Source organism: Triplophysa rosa, linkage group LG16 (assembly GCF_024868665.1).
Source record: "Triplophysa rosa linkage group LG16, Trosa_1v2, whole genome shotgun sequence".
NCBI lineage: Eukaryota > Metazoa > Chordata > Actinopteri > Cypriniformes > Nemacheilidae > Triplophysa > Triplophysa rosa.
This window is the reverse complement of record NC_079905.1, coordinates 12,701,840-12,717,583: the sequence shown is the minus strand read 5'-3', so window position 1 is coordinate 12,717,583 and position 15,744 is coordinate 12,701,840. Positions and strand designations below refer to the sequence as shown.

At 39.2% G+C, this 15,744-nt stretch overlaps 1 protein-coding gene across 2 annotated transcripts; it reads right to left on the bottom strand.

The window, feature by feature from the left end:
- Positions 1 to 3,648: 3,648 nt before the first annotated feature.
- Positions 3,649 to 14,608, bottom strand: anln (anillin, actin binding protein). 2 transcript variants are annotated; one of them, XM_057355549.1, is made up of 25 exons: positions 14,477 to 14,608; positions 13,293 to 13,443; positions 12,715 to 13,128; positions 12,261 to 12,592; positions 11,710 to 12,091; positions 11,430 to 11,629; positions 11,237 to 11,341; positions 10,862 to 10,949; positions 10,583 to 10,663; positions 10,280 to 10,491; positions 10,038 to 10,192; positions 8,647 to 8,791; positions 8,059 to 8,194; positions 7,710 to 7,892; positions 7,497 to 7,623; positions 7,362 to 7,410; positions 7,206 to 7,259; positions 6,862 to 6,894; positions 6,665 to 6,686; positions 6,463 to 6,575; positions 6,127 to 6,180; positions 5,754 to 5,840; positions 5,550 to 5,657; positions 5,275 to 5,447; positions 3,649 to 5,191 (listed from the first exon to the last, which is right to left on the bottom strand). In XM_057355549.1, exons 1-25 carry the CDS (start codon positions 14,492 to 14,494, stop codon positions 5,077 to 5,079), a joined length of 3,537 nt encoding a protein of 1,178 aa, XP_057211532.1. In that variant the 5' UTR covers positions 14,495 to 14,608; the 3' UTR covers positions 3,649 to 5,076. The 2 variants fall into 2 exon arrangements, with proteins under 2 accessions (XP_057211532.1, XP_057211533.1); XM_057355550.1 differs by lacking the exon at positions 6,127 to 6,180.
- Between the last annotated feature and the right edge of the window lie 1,136 nt (positions 14,609 to 15,744).

Genomic DNA, 15,744 nt, shown 5'->3' with positions numbered 1-15,744 from the left:
ATAATGAAAACAATAAACTCAGTTGCAAGAATGTGACTTGATTTTCAAATAAACTGCTATTTTTCTTAACAATTTTCTAAGTTTCGTTTTTGCAAATAATAGTTTTGAATTCGCTGCTAGATTTTTCATTTGCGCTTTCCGAGTTTTCGTTTACGCTTCTCAATTTTTCGTTCGCCTTTCTGGCACAAATCTCACGTGTGGGCAGGACTTATGACCGCTTTACGCTGATTGCCTAGTGAGTTTTTGATTGATAGCTCCCTGACAAGCAAGTCGATACTGAAGACAGTACAGTAGTGCAACGAATCTTAGAGAACGATCTGCATGCTGTTATCTTTATTGTTTGTACTTAAAACTACTTTCTTATTTAGTTAGTATATTAGTAATTGGTATTTGAAGTAGGTAAATCATGCGCGGTGTGGATCCAAGCGTCCTCCTCATTTTCAGGTAAATTAATGTAGCCTAATTCAGATAATAAAGAAAATCCCTAAAAGTTTTATTCCTGTACAGTAGCAATTCTGTCTTTACTAAGCGCGTTCATTGTGTGCTTTATATTTTTTGTCAGGTATTATTTTATGGCCTATTAAGATAATTTTCTTAAAAAGGAACAAACAACTTGTATTATAACATCCAATAAAGACACGTTACAGATTATTGGGTTGTGAGAAATTAACGTGCTAAATGAAAACATTGCTGCATAGTTACTGTACAGAGAAACTTTTAGCGATTTTATTATCTCGGTTACATAAATGTACCTGATGGTGACATGTCCAGCTGAGGAGGATGACGATGTCGCTCTTGCATACAGTCTCCTTTTAAAGAATTAAGTCCACTAATAAGTCAAGTACTGTATCTTTCTTTTTAAACTCATGGTGAATGTACAGTATTATACCCCTTTCTTTACATTCACAGAAAGTACACCTCATAAAACACTACCAATACATTCAAATAACATTTATGTTTTTTGAAAATTCATAAGGTGACACAATTAGAGGCCTTCAGAATGCTTTATTAATTTAGTCTGCCTCTTGCAAACAACAATTTCATTATGTATTTACACACCTACATAAAACAGGTTAAAGAAAAGCAGAAGAGAGACTTCATAAACTATAAACAAACATTTAAAGATAGAAACGATACATAAAATGCCACCACGATTATAATCTATAAATTAGAAATATGAACAGGAAGCATAACACTTTATTATATATCTCCTCAAAACTCACTAGGCATCTCGTTTTCCTGATATCACTGTAATTATAAATTATAGACTGCTGTCTTGACGGCCTCTAAACCCACGTAAAGTTGCATGTGAATATGGCTAACGTTATCTATCCTGTATTTGCTCGATGTTGGCTTGTTGTTACGGCGTCATAGAGCCTGGAAGCGTGTCCTACTTTTAAGTGCGTGAAAGTTGGCAACCCTGCTAATATACTTTCAAAATAAGAAAGTAATTTAAGTACAAACACTAAAACAATACAATACAGAAAACCGCAAGCAGATTGCTCTCTAATCTACTGCACGGTCTTCAGTATCGACTTCCTGGTCAGGGAGCTGTCAATCCAAATCTCACTAACCAATGAGAGTAAAGTGGCCATAAATCCCGCCCACACGTGAGATTTGTGCCAGAAAGGCGAACGAAAAATTGAGAAGCGTAAACGAAAACTCGGAAAGCGCAAATGAAAAATCTAGCAGCGAATTCAAAACTATTATTTTCAAAAATGAAACTTATAAAATTGTTAATAAAAATAGCAGTTTATTTGAAAATCTGTGTCCGGCTCCGCCCCTGTCAAGTGAGTTCCCCATAGAGTTCAGAAGGCCCTGCCACGCACCAGCTAATCAAATCAAAAAATATAGCTACCGAACAGCCAATCAGAAAATAGCATTGCTGTATCCGGGTAAGATTTAGATATCCCCGAAACAACAACGTTTACATTCGGATTCCAACGACACATTCTGTGATTCACGGGCTCGCTCGACACGACAATGTAGCGGAGCCATGCTATTCAGAAAGCCGCTGAGAGGCTAAACTGGGAGTGCTGTATTTGTGACGCATCAAAAAAAAAAGACATCATCCATATGTTAAAGTGGGAAGTTTTCCAGTACTCCGTTTATTACTCCACAAACACGTTGCAAGAATTGCTGATCAACAAAGAGTACACTTACTCCCCATTCACTCCCTCCTGCCCACACAACAGGTGACGAGCAGGTGCCTAATTACCAAATCCCACAGGACCACTCCCAAATCATGTGACAGATTAACCAATTCATGTCCAGTACATTTACCAGCCCCTAATTATTATCAAAATTAATAATAATTACAAGTACAGATACATGAAGACATGAAATTCATTACGTTCATTCCAACATAAAGGAGAAAAAGTCTCATCACATTAGTCCAAGAGATAAATGTTCATAATCACGTATTCAATGTTCATAACAGTTATATTTCGTCAAATCCATAGATCGAAGTTTATGTTAAAGCAAAATGTCCATCAAACTTCAATCCATAATTATTCACCAATAAAAGACAGATTTTGGTTATTGGTCTGTCCAGGTAGCTGCTTTTGGTTTTAACTTTCACATGATGTACAAATTCTCTTTTGACTAAACAAAACCAGGAACAGCTTGGCACTGGATGGAACTCTGTCATCCATCATGACAGTGAAAATGGCTGGCTTGGAACCACAGTGTTTCAAATGGGAGCCCCCAACCCCTGTGCTGAAGGCCTCAAAACCTGCTACCAACACCTACAATAAACAACACTATTATCTCTCTCTCTCTCTCTCTCTCTCTCTCTCACACACACACACGCACGCACGCACGCACACACACGTCTAGTTTATTATCTCCATGGGGACAGTCCATAGGCGTAATGTTTTTTATACTGTACAAACTGTATATTTTATCCCCTATCCCTAACCCTATCCCTAAACCTAAAGATAGAACACTTTTTGCATTTTTAGATTTTTTTAAAATGTTGTTCTGTACAATTTATAAGCTTTTTTGCCCATGAGGACCTCAATTTTGGTCCCCACGGTGACATGAGTCCCCATGAGTTGGTGTGTATTCAGGTCCCCACCGGGATATACAAACATGAACACACACACGAACACACACACACGAACACGACCACACACACACACACGAACGAACACACACACACGAACGAACGAACGAACGCACGCACGCACGCACATTTTTCAGATCAGACCCCCGTCCCCACCCAAACCCCCGCCGCCGCCAAAATCTCACTCTGAACTCAGTTCAAAACTTGAGAGCCCTGCTATGTGTATAAATATCTTACAAAAAACGGTGCTCATAAATATTTATTTTTGCAAACCAGTCAATAAACAGGCTAAATGACCATATAGGTTGATATCTACATGTTTTACTTCAACTGTGGAGTCTTCATAAGAATCGAAATCGATAAGCAGAATCGGAATCAATAAAATTCAAACGATACCCAACCTTAATTATTAGACACTATTTAATATTATATAAAATATTTGCTTTACAACCCAGCAAAATATATGAATAAAACTTGCAATAAAGCAGTTTAATCCAAACCTAAAAGCCAGCATAAAACCACTTGCAGTTTACTTTTAAAAAAGATAGAAAGAGTACTTCAATGAAATAAGTAACAAACTGGTTGTCTAAAGTTTGTTTTATTTGAACAGTAGCTTTGCTGGATACATGGAAGCCACATTTGGAGTGTTTAGCAGAGGTCATAACACACAAAAACAGCACACGTGTCATAAAACTAAAGTGCCTAAAGATTTCTACAGCAATAATGGCTGAATTTTGGCATTGTCTAACAAAAAAGGTAAAGAAATATGTCCCAGATTTAGTTTCTATAAAAAAAAAAGAAATTGTAATAACACTGACAAATGTCTTACAAGGCTTAAATGGTTTTGAAAAAGGTAAATATAAATCTAAGGCAAGTTATAACCATTTAAAAATATATAAGGTTTTGGTAAAAAGTTACATATAACACAAAAATATACATGCTGTAATGAGACAATGGGGCTTTGCATGATACGTTTTAACAACACAGAATTAAATGCAAACATCACCTGGATCAAATCAAGAAATTCGTTTTGATGTTTTGGACCATTTTCCTTTCAAAGAAATGTCTATAATGGCACTCAATCAATCTGTATTTGTTCATGTTGAACTAACAGATGACTGCTGATAAAAAATAAACTGTGTATAGTTGAATTGTACATTTCTCTTATTTCGTAGGTCCATGATTCCCCGATTTGGTGAGACCTTTTTCAGAAAGTGAGAAATGTCATAGCTTTCATGGATAATTTTCAATTAGGTCCTTGTTTTTTTAAACATAAAAAGTGTATTTACACACGATAATAGCCAGTCTGTACAACTGCCCACAAAAAACCTTAAGTATTGTGTATTGAAAGTAATTCAAAACATGTATAGAAAAATAGTTTGAAAACAAAATCCTGATTCCTGATGGATGAGTGAGCGCAAAGTAAAAGCCACCCAAACAACAGCAAGTATACTTGCTTACCAAGAAATCATGGATTCATCAACAATAAAACAATTAAAATGTAGGATTTTTTTTACAAGTTGTGACATTTATGCTGTGGTTCATTTGTACATGGACATGGTCTCCTGTCTCCATTTCATGAATTCTTGCTTAAAGGAACAGTAAAGAATCACCTGAAAAAATTTCATTACAGCAGGTAATTCTGCAAAAAGTAGTCATGCAAAAACATTTAAATATTCATACATATATAGATCGACAGTCTAACAAAGCAAACAAACATTTGTTAGTCTTTAAGTACGCAATGCTCATTTACAAAATATATTCATAACATACCTGAAAGCCCTTGTGAGGCAAAGCATTTTATCCTGTAAAGCATGACATGTCTCCTATTTTATGGCTTTATTGTGTTTTACTTATCCCCACATCATTTGACCTGTGTCAAAACTAAAATGAAAAGCTTGCAAAATTGATCTGTAAACACTTTGTAACTTGGATACCATATTGCACTTCAGTCAATGTCAAAGTTAGAGCAGGGTATTTTTGTCCCTTGATCGCAAATGGGGGAAAGCTCACATGGGCCTGTAGCATGAATCTGGCTGCCATATGCGTAGATCCATCAAGATCTGGTTGAGCTTCTGCATCCACAGGTTCCTCTCATCCTTAGTGTCAGCACTCAGCCAGTTCCTGCACATTAAGGATGATTCAGTTTAGGATTTTATCTTGAAATCTCCTACAAAGCATTAATATTATCATTAACTGGGTCTTACTTTGTAACACACATGGTGTCCTTGCACTGGCTGACCAGTGTCTCTCTGTCATCCTCCCTCTGTGGCCTCACAGTGATGAGCTCAAAGGTATTCGGCCGGGCACAGAACTCCCGGTTAGCTGGCTCCACTTTACGACTGGTACAGTTGGCAAGGTTAATGCGACCGATTGGATTCTATGTGGAGAAGGACAACTCTTAATGCACCGTTGTGAATTTAAGCACTCCACAACACCATCTCTATATGATTTGGAAACAAATTTGTAAAATTAGTTCTACCTTGCGTTTTTCATCATCAGGGTAGGTCCAATAAGAGATGCAGTATCCCGAGAGGACACACCACCTCCTGTGCCATGATCCAAAACCACTGACATCCTCAAACATGGTCTACAGATAAAAGTAATACAATTATACTACCATAAGAAAAAACAATACATTGTAGCATTTTATATATAAATGTTATCAAAAACAACCAGGACTCACCAGGAAGCCCTTTTCCTCTACCCGAGAGCCAACCTCACACTGCATTTTCAGGTAAATGTGCCCCTCCAAAGGACAAAGGAATGGAACCTGTAGCGAGAAAAGACAACGAGAATTAAAACAAGAACTTCCTATAGAAACATGATAATATGTCAAAAGCAGAGGGAGCAACAAGTATGAGGTAAACATTTAGCTGAGGGAAGCAAGTTAAAAGTTTAAACATTCCCCAAAACACAAAAGCATTACTGTGTTCACAGGATGTTAAATAAGCAGCTCAAAGTGATGGTTAGTATTTCCAAAGACACCAAGCCCTGTTAGCCAAAAACTCCAGACACACAACCACCCGTGTTACTAAACACAGAGCAAATATAGCAACCTTGTTGTGAAACATATCACTGAGCAGCTCTCTCTCACTCCCTTCATATCTGATCTAAAAGAGAGAAACGACTACATGTGAAAGTGTCTGGCAAAATGCAAAAAGTAGCAATGTGCGGAAAAACAAGACAGTAGTATTAAAAACGTATTAAGCCAGTGTGGTCACTAATGTTGTGGTTAAACCTCTCCCTCTGTGACTTCATGCATTGATTCATTCCAGTATTTCACCAGACTGTAGTGTTAGTATATGAACGGTCAATATGTCTGAATCGTGCAAGAGCTGAAGAAGCAGACTAGGGGTGACATATGGAGAAATAAAGCAATCTTTTAAACATACCTTCTCTAAGGGGAATTTGTTTTTCCCAATTGAGGCAAGGGTTAACTTGTGCGATCCAACGAGGACAAAGCTACTGGTGCGCACTGCGTTTGGACCACCTGGGCTAGCCATAACTAGAAAAACCCAGGACATATATAATTAAAACACTATAAAATGATTAAAGGTACATTTAAAACAGCTATCAAGGGACAGTAATACTCACCAGGTGTTTGAAGGTTGCTCTTCTATAATTTTATTAGAGGAGAGAATAGAACAGTTCAGAATATAAGATCCAAATGTTCTACTATAAATAAGCAAATAATGCATATATGGATTTTTATTCCAAGACTTTAAAGCTAATATTTAAACAGTTAATTTTTAAACTATATGTGGAGGTTTATGCAAACATTAGTAACTTACAGAAATAGCGAGGAACCTCTTTGGTGTGATAGCCTAAGATAAGAATAGATAAGAAAAATTCATTTTCATTAAAACACTAGACAGTGAACAAAATGCATCACTGGAACAAGACAAAATGCATTTAATTGTACGAATAAAACACTCTTCACTGTGCCATTTATATCTGGACTGATCGGATTCATTATTAATAATGTTTGTAATCAAGTTAATCGCTTGTTGATATGCTGTGCATGCTTTCATGTCACTGAAAAGCCTATGGACACATTCGTTACTAGCCGTTTAAACACTACACTTTCATGCATGTTAAGTTACTACTCTACTGTAACAGAGTCCAAGCCATTTACCTTTGACTTGCTGTTTTTTTTCCTCTTTTCAGGGTTCAGCTCCCGTCTCTGAACCTAAAAAAATTTGGGAATCAAAAGTTTACTAAATCGCTCTAAAAAGATCAAATCTGCATCAAAGACAGACATGCTTTTATTCAACAGTAAAGTAAAACTTACCAAATGGTAGACCTCAATATCAATCTCAAAATCATTAGAGACATCAGACCTGCATATTGAGAAAAAACATGTTAAACATATAGCAGTAACAGAAATTTGGTAATACTAAGATTAGATAGATATCAAATTACTCACAAAGTGAACTTGGTGGTGAAAGTCAAAGCGTCTCCACTGAGGGCATTACGTGTGCCTGCTAGAAGAGTTGCCATAGTGTTCTCAGCTCCAGCACGAATCATGAGGAAGAAATAATGGTTTCCAGATTCTTGCCACAAAAACAGAACACTGAGTTAATGAACCTGCCATCAACAAACCAACATGTCAAATCAGCAAAAAAAGTATCTTTCTTACCAGGCTTGTTTGCTGAGGAGCAAATAAAATCGGCCTTCAGGGGGAGTCGCAGCTCCACGACTGAGATGGAGCCTTGAGATGGGGATATATCCACCGGAGCACTGCAAGTGCTTTTCTTTTGGGCTGATGGACCCTCTGCCTTCAGCCGATCCAGCTCAGCCTTAATGGCAGTTCTCCTCTCAGCTAAAATCAAATAAAGAGGTGTTTACTGCAACACTTCAAACATGACCTGCTCTTTTTGAGTCACTCTGACCCAGATACAGATTTTTACCCAGAAACACATTCAATAAAAGGCCTAAACAACAAGTCTTACACTTTTTGTACTCAAGTTAAATTTAGATTCACTCACTTGCAATAAGCAAGAGTCTCTCAGCCTCGGCCTCTACTTGAGATCCTTTCCCATGTTCCTCATCTGTGCAGCAGTTCAGAGCCTGACTAGCCTGATGGATCACAGTCTGCTGCAGGTTCATCTCATTGGTCAACATCTAAAATCAAAGGCAACATTTTAAGCAAACTGCCATATAAGTGAAAGTGATGTGAGGTCAAGTATGGCGTTCCATACTCGGAATTTGTGCTCTGCATGTAACCCATCCAAGTGCACATACACAGCAGTGAGTAACACACACATCGTGAACACACACCCAGAGCAGTGAGCAGCCATTGCTGCGGCGCCCGGGGAGCAGTTGGGGGGGAACGGTGCCTTGCTCAAGGCCAAGGGTCTCACCTCAGCCGTGGTATTGAATGTGGAGGAAAGCACTGATAATTCACTCCCCCAACCTACAATCCCTTTTGGTACTGAGGCTCGAACCGGCATCGTTTGGGTTACAAGTCCGAATCTCTAACCATTAGGCCACGACTGCCCACAAAACAGCTTAAAACATCTTATAAATGATTGTTATTCAGGCAATCTCACTACTGGACATTTGGTTTAACCGACCTTCATTTTCTGCTTGATGTTGATGTGACTGGGGCTCCCAATTGCTTCCATCCTTTGAGTAACGTCCTCTTTTCTCACAATCACCTGTTTTACATGAGGTCTCTCAGACTCGGTCTTAACTCTGGTGGATCTGTAGGCATCAATGCTGAAATCCGACAAAACCCATTTATTAAACAGAACTTGTAGTAACAGAGAATACAGTAAAGTATAGTTTAAAGAGCAGGTTTCAAGGTTTTTGTAGTCCCCAACAACATTTTCAAATGCATCAAAGGTAAAAAAACGGTGCTATTTTCTTAAAATAAGCATTTAGTATCTATCCATTTCTCAAAGATCCCTAAACGATTCCTCCGAAGCTGTTCAAATGTTCTGCTTCTCTAAGCTCCTCCCTACCGCGAGTCCAGTGTGCTCCGATTGGCCAACTGGCCCAATCAGTTGTGATTGGTCTTTCTTCATACACTGCGTGTCAGAAACGAAACGCTCATTACCACAGTTCTTATCTCAGGAAGGTTTTTGTAAACAAAGACGCTGTGTGTAAAAATGGCATCAGTATTACCATATCACAAGTTTTTATCTTCATAAACTTATCTTCATAAACCATTCAGACTATTGTTTTCTGTTGATCTTTTTTCGTCATAGCTATGGGAGAACAACAACGGCTCTATCCAAAAGTTGATCATTACTTTGATTATACAGAGAGGAGTAACTGAGCAAGTTAGCGAGAGCTTCCAAACATAATGCACACACCTTTACATAATAAAATGATATAGTGCTGTAGTCCGTTTTTAAAATAATGACAAGCAAACCGTTTTGTTTGAAGGGGATCGTGACCACAGCTAAACTTGGCACACTTGACAAAACCATAATGTGAGACACGTTAGCAAAGTGCTACCGTGACTAAACGATAATGGGATACAGTTTGTACAATACTACGACATGTAGAACGACAACAGTCTACAATAACCGCCATATTATTAGGTAAGAGTTGGATTATTAAAACTGTAACACTGTTAATTTATACGTTGTTTACCTGGAAACCTACAGCTGTACTAAATATACAACAATATACAATTACTTTAACGTATATTGTAAGCACTCAATTTAACCCTGCTAGTGGGCAGGTCAGAGTGTTCCGGTTTCGCGGGAAGGCGGGGATTGTGCTGATGCATTACACTGTGACGTATCGATGTTACACTCAAAAGATTCGAAAGCCTAACGATTTGTTTGGGCGGTTCGGAGTCGACTCCTTACTTTGGAAGCCAATATCTTAATTTATCATGGACTTTTTGAAATAACAACTTTGCAGATCGTCAAAATTGAAGGAAAGCTACGTTACACACTGAAATGCCGGTAATTTTATGAGATTCATGAAACCTGCTCTTTAAAATACGCACCTGTAGAGAAGGTTCGGGTTCTGCTCCTCTTCTAGAGCATCAATGCTGTCAGATGATCCAGCCCGTAACATGCGTGTCCTCTGAAACTTTCTGGGCCTGGAAACAGCCTCAGGGGTGGAACTCTTCTCACAGAACGAGCTGGCAGGGGTTGACGTCTGGAGCAAAACAAAGATTTGTAACCACGGTGTATTAGGTGCAAACACGCATTAGCTAATCATTTAATGACCATTCTCATGGCTTACCATGGGCTTTCTTTCAGGGCTCTTGACCACAGCGGCTACTGTCTCTGCAAGCGGAGCAAGGAGAGACATGGAGGAGATATTCAGAGCATCTTCATCCTCCGCATCGCTGTGCTCCTCATGCTCCTCAAGAACTCCATCAAAGATTTCATTTATCACCTCAGAGTTAACCGACCCATCCACGTTCATCTCGATCTCGTGCACTTCTTCAACTTCTGCAAAGATCATAAAATATTTATCTTTAATAACAATACCACCACTTAATATGAAAACAAGCACAGCAAAATCTACAGGACATAGGCTTACCTTTCACTTCCTCCTTCACTTCAGGAGTCTCTTCGGTGAATTGTACTTTCTTTACAGGGCTTGGGAGAGCACACGCCATATCTGAAGGGGGACAGAATCGCTTGAACTACTCATGTTCTAATAATGATAACTATTAGTGTGACTGTAAACCAAACAGCCTGATGAAATGCAGGGGAGTCAGACACAGCTAATTCAATGAACAATACAAAGTGAAACAGAGCAGATGTGTTAGATCAATAAAGTGTTTAATTATATTATAAGGCTTAAGTAATGAATTACCATTTGCACTAGATTTGGAAGGACTGTTGAGTATTTCAGAGACTGGCGCTGGAAGCTCATTATCAAGCAGTACAGGCGATTCAATTTCCTGAGGAGTAGAAATGATAACATTCAGTTTTTCACATTAGTATCCAAAAATGAATAATTGAGTTCAGCAATAATAGAAGCACAACAATTCAGAGACAAATATGTTTTGTTTACATTTTAGTATTAATTTGCACAATTAAAAAAAAAAAAGTAATATCTAATGTTCTTTTGAGTGACAATATTAATATTTTTTTTTTGATAATTACGTCCACTAAAAATTGATAATTTCTTTCCCTTCTCTGTTGTAGTGTGTAGAGCCTTCATGCAGTAACAAAGATAATAGCTAACCTTGGTTTCGGGGTCATTCTTGACATCAGCGAGATTCTCTTTGCTTCCCCACATTTTGCCTTTTTGAAATCGATTACGAACTTGTGCCAGCTCTGCCTCCCTCTCCTATAAAAAGAAAAATTAACAAGTTCTAACGTTTCACATACTGTACATATGCATAATATAAAGCATGTGAATATTCAGCAGTACATGCCATTTTCTGCTTCTGAGTGAGAATAGCTGTGCTGGAGGATGATTGGGCACCTCCGAGCCTCTCCTGGAGCAGTCTGGATTTGGGGGTGGCAGAGGGAGTGGCCGCAGGCGTGTGACTCTGACCTCCTAATGTGGATGGAGAACTCTGGTTACGCTCCTGGCACCTTTCTCCAAAACGCTCCAAAAATGACTTGACACCTCCTGAAGGTCAACATGAAGAAACATAAACACATGCATTTCTGCGTATAAACAACAATAAGCTGAAGAGGAAATTCACTGACCAGACGTTCCAGCTGGGCCTCTCTGCTGTAAGGGTGTTGTATCCTTTGTAAATCTCTCACGACTTTGAGAAGCAACAGCAGCGTCGGCAGAGGGTTTTGGTGTAAAAAGTGGCTTTGATGGACTTGAGTTAAGTGCTGGTCCAGAAAGCTTGTTTGATGGGCCCTGATTCTTCAAGGGGCTATGAGGGATGTGTCCTCTATGAGGACTTGAAGTAGCTGTCGAAGATTTAAGTGGACTTGAAGGCTGGGTAGAAGAACAAATCTTTAGTGGGCTTGACACGGGTGATGGAATCACTTGAGTCGGTCTGGGCTGAGGCAGCTCTGTCTTCTGGGGACTATAGGGAACCACTCTGGTTGACTTGACTGGAGAGTAAACCGCTGGCTGTAAAAACAAACATCTCCAATAAATTGTGGTGTTTAACCTTTGTAAAGTCACTAAAGGAAAACAACAAAAAGCGCACACACTATGTAATTCAGACGATCGATCAATCCGCAATACAATCTTACATAATAAAAGCATAGGGTAGAATCTGTTGTTTGGCATCACCCACCTGCTGACTGCTGCCAACATAATTTTGCTGAGCTTTTGGGGCTGACTGAGGTCTCTCTGTAGCCACACTAGGCTTGGTCTTGATATTTGTAGCTGCACATGCTGGGGGACGTACGCAGGCCGTGCCAGGCTGTGCTTGTGCATTGTCCTGGCGAATGGGCGGGTGTCCAAGATCATCTTCCCAGGAGCCAATTGTGGCAGCAAGTTTTGCGAGTCTACCCTTTCGACCAATGGGGGCCTCAAAATTTGTAGAAATAGGAGTAGGGGGGAGATCTACTTTCTGGGACTTTAAAGGAGATACGACTACACTTTCTGAAACTGTATCTGAGCTCCCTGGAAAAAACACATATGAAGATCCTTTGAATTATTGAGTTTGCACATAAAATGTTCTCTCAAGACACAAAAACCATATTGGGAAATAAGTGCTTGCACGCCGATGTGCACAGTACACCTACCCTCAGACTCCAAGTACTGCCTCTGTTCAGCCAGTCTCTGTAGACGAGATCTCATGCCGGAGGACTCTGGTGCTGCTTTGTCTTTCTGAGTCTCTCTGGCTCCATCTACAGCAGAATGCTTCGTAACACTATCTGTGTTCTTAGCAGGATATTGTGGAGGGCACACCACCAGCTTTTTACTTTCTGCAGGGGGGCGAGTGGGGAGGATCTCTGGTTCTGGGGTGCGATGAGCAGCCCTTTGCTCCGCCTGCAGAGGGCGAACACTGCTTGGTGCCACGGGAGGCTTCTTGTCCGTCATGGGCTCAGATGCTGTAAAATGTGAGGCCACCGGTTGCTTTTCTTCTTCCCTGGTGACGAGTGTATTCTCATCTGAACAGCGACGCTTTGAGGGGGATGGCTTAGAGGAGGGGAGGGCTGTCCCAAAAAAACAAACTTTTAGATTGTAGAGCTATAAAAAGATAGTCATATAATCAGATGTTCTTTGCAAATAAAGTAACACGAGAAGTTAAATGTAATCCAAACCACAAAGCTAAAAATAAGAACACAAATACATTCAATTAATTTGAACAGAATTAAACCTTTTTCAGTGGTGGGTTCGCTTATGATACTGTTTGTATCAGCAAGTGGCTCCCTCGTCCTCTTAGCCATTGGACGGTTGGCCCCCGTGGGTCTCTCGGCTATCTTTTTTTGGAGATTCTCTCTGCGAGCACGTGTGCGCTCTAACAGTTTCTGAGGAGCAAAAACGACAGTAGCGTTGCATTATATTGCTATAGTCTATACAACAGACAGTGTTATAATTATATCTGGTCATTTTATCCAAAGCAACCTATTGTGCATTATGGGTAATATGTATGTTATCGGTAGGTGTGTTTCCTGAGAGTCAAACCCATGACCTTTGAGCTGCTTACGAAATGCTCTATTTGAGTGACAATATATAAGCAATGTTAAAAATGACAGCGGCAACTGTAAAGCATTCGAGGCCCAGGTTTCAGTTCCTTATCTGATGCATGGGCCTCATTTTATGTGCACTGTTTGTCTTGTAAGAGTAAAGAAGGCAGCAGCCCATTGTAGCAGATCTCAGTCGTGATTAACAGCCCTGTTACTGAGCAAGACCAAACACATTCCTGATGTGTTGCTGTTAGTTGGCTGCCTCCCAGCGAATGGGTGGAAATTTCAGTTAGCGTTAGTCAGGATTTCATGTCCATGGAATTTTGTCACGTGAACCAGTAAATGAATTCTATTGGCTGGTCAAACCAGACTTCCAGTACTCCATCTGCCACAAAGTATGGGCTGGGCAGAGCCCTGACAGCTTTTCGGTTTTTGAAATATCTTAACTTATAATATGCAGCAGAATTGCAAATAGCAAGTTGAATGCTAGAGCCAACCGTTAGCTAACGTTACGTAATACGTTTTGCCACTAAAAGTGATCGATTTTTTTTAATAAAGTGTCACCACTGACATTTACTGTAAACATCAGCACTGTTTGAGTAGTTAGTAATATTAATACTAACGTGACGCCTAGCTACGCTAAACAAAAAACAACCACATTTAAAGCCATACAGAAAGCAGAAATTGTTGTTATAACAATTTTATTCACATTATTAATAACATTTATGATATAAATATCACTCAAACCCTGCTAAACGTTTACCTAAAAGGTAACATAACCTGTAACATATAAGAACCCCAAAGACAGTTACTGCACAACAGACTGGTGATAATGTTATGTCAATTCTTTATCAGCCCGCATAGTGTTACTTACCTCGGTAAATGGATCCATCCCGATATATATTGCGATGAATCTAAACTAAAGAGAAATCCTTTATGATTTTTCTTCTCTTTTGACTGGTGAGAGAGCACAAATCTCACCGTTGTCTCCCACAAGGCACGCGCTCCTCAGCTGTTTGAAATTTTTGAATTTAGCGCTTGCTCACTTCGCCCTCGCCAACGGTCGCGGACACGTCACCGACCACGACCTCAGCCAATGAGAGTCCAGTCTGTTAATCCAACCACGCCCACTCAGCCGCCACTAACGTATACACGAATGCTTCCGCAAAATACTACAAAGCTGTTTACATTTGACACGAAAAATATTCATTCTTAATACATTCTTTATCATAGTCCACAAAATCCAGTAGTTATTTGTTCATATTCGAATATTTACATTTTAATAGATCGTGCGGTAATAATTTCAGTGTTTTCGACGGTTCTTAAATGACATTAAAGCATTGAATGTAAATGCCAAGTTGTTTTAGATACCATGTTGGGTATTGTTGCAAATATATATAAATAAATATAAATCGAGTCCTTCAGACAGAATGACGTTACCAAAAACCTATTTATATTTACAGCCTGTCATATAGTCGTAAATCATTTTTGCCTTCTTAATTTGATATGATTTTTAGTCTTTAGATATGTTTTGTGTAGTTTCTAAGGTTTCATTCTTTGGTCCGCCTTTCAGCCGCTGGTCCAGCAGATGGCACTACAGATAAAGATAGACCAGCCCAGACTTGTAATGTTGGAAGCCTGAATTCCATCTTCATAGTGTGAACTCTTAAAGGAAAACTGTAGAGCTGTACTCTGATATAGTTAGCATAGAAACCTACATTTATAAATTACAAACATTGTATTATACAGTATAATCCAACAATATTATTTAGCTTCATCACAGACTACAGTGTATTAAATCCCAGCAGGTGCAGCAATGGAAACACATAGGTCATTTCCCAACTTCCTGTGGATTAAATATTTCAACAGTTTAGTCATCTTACATTTGCACTATCACTCTTCACATTGTAAGTGTGACATGTCATGAGCTATTTCGTTTATGTACTTGAGTCATGAATTTTCAGTGAAGACCTCTCTGCCCTGGTGTGGAGAGTCACATGAAGTCGAACGAGTCAGTTTGTTTATCTTTAAATTACTGTTTAAACCTCTTCATGCTGCGCCGTCCACTTTCTGAAAAGACACGCAAATGTCTGACACGACTTCAAATTTTCCCTTATTTCTCAAAAAAGCAATCACAGAGAC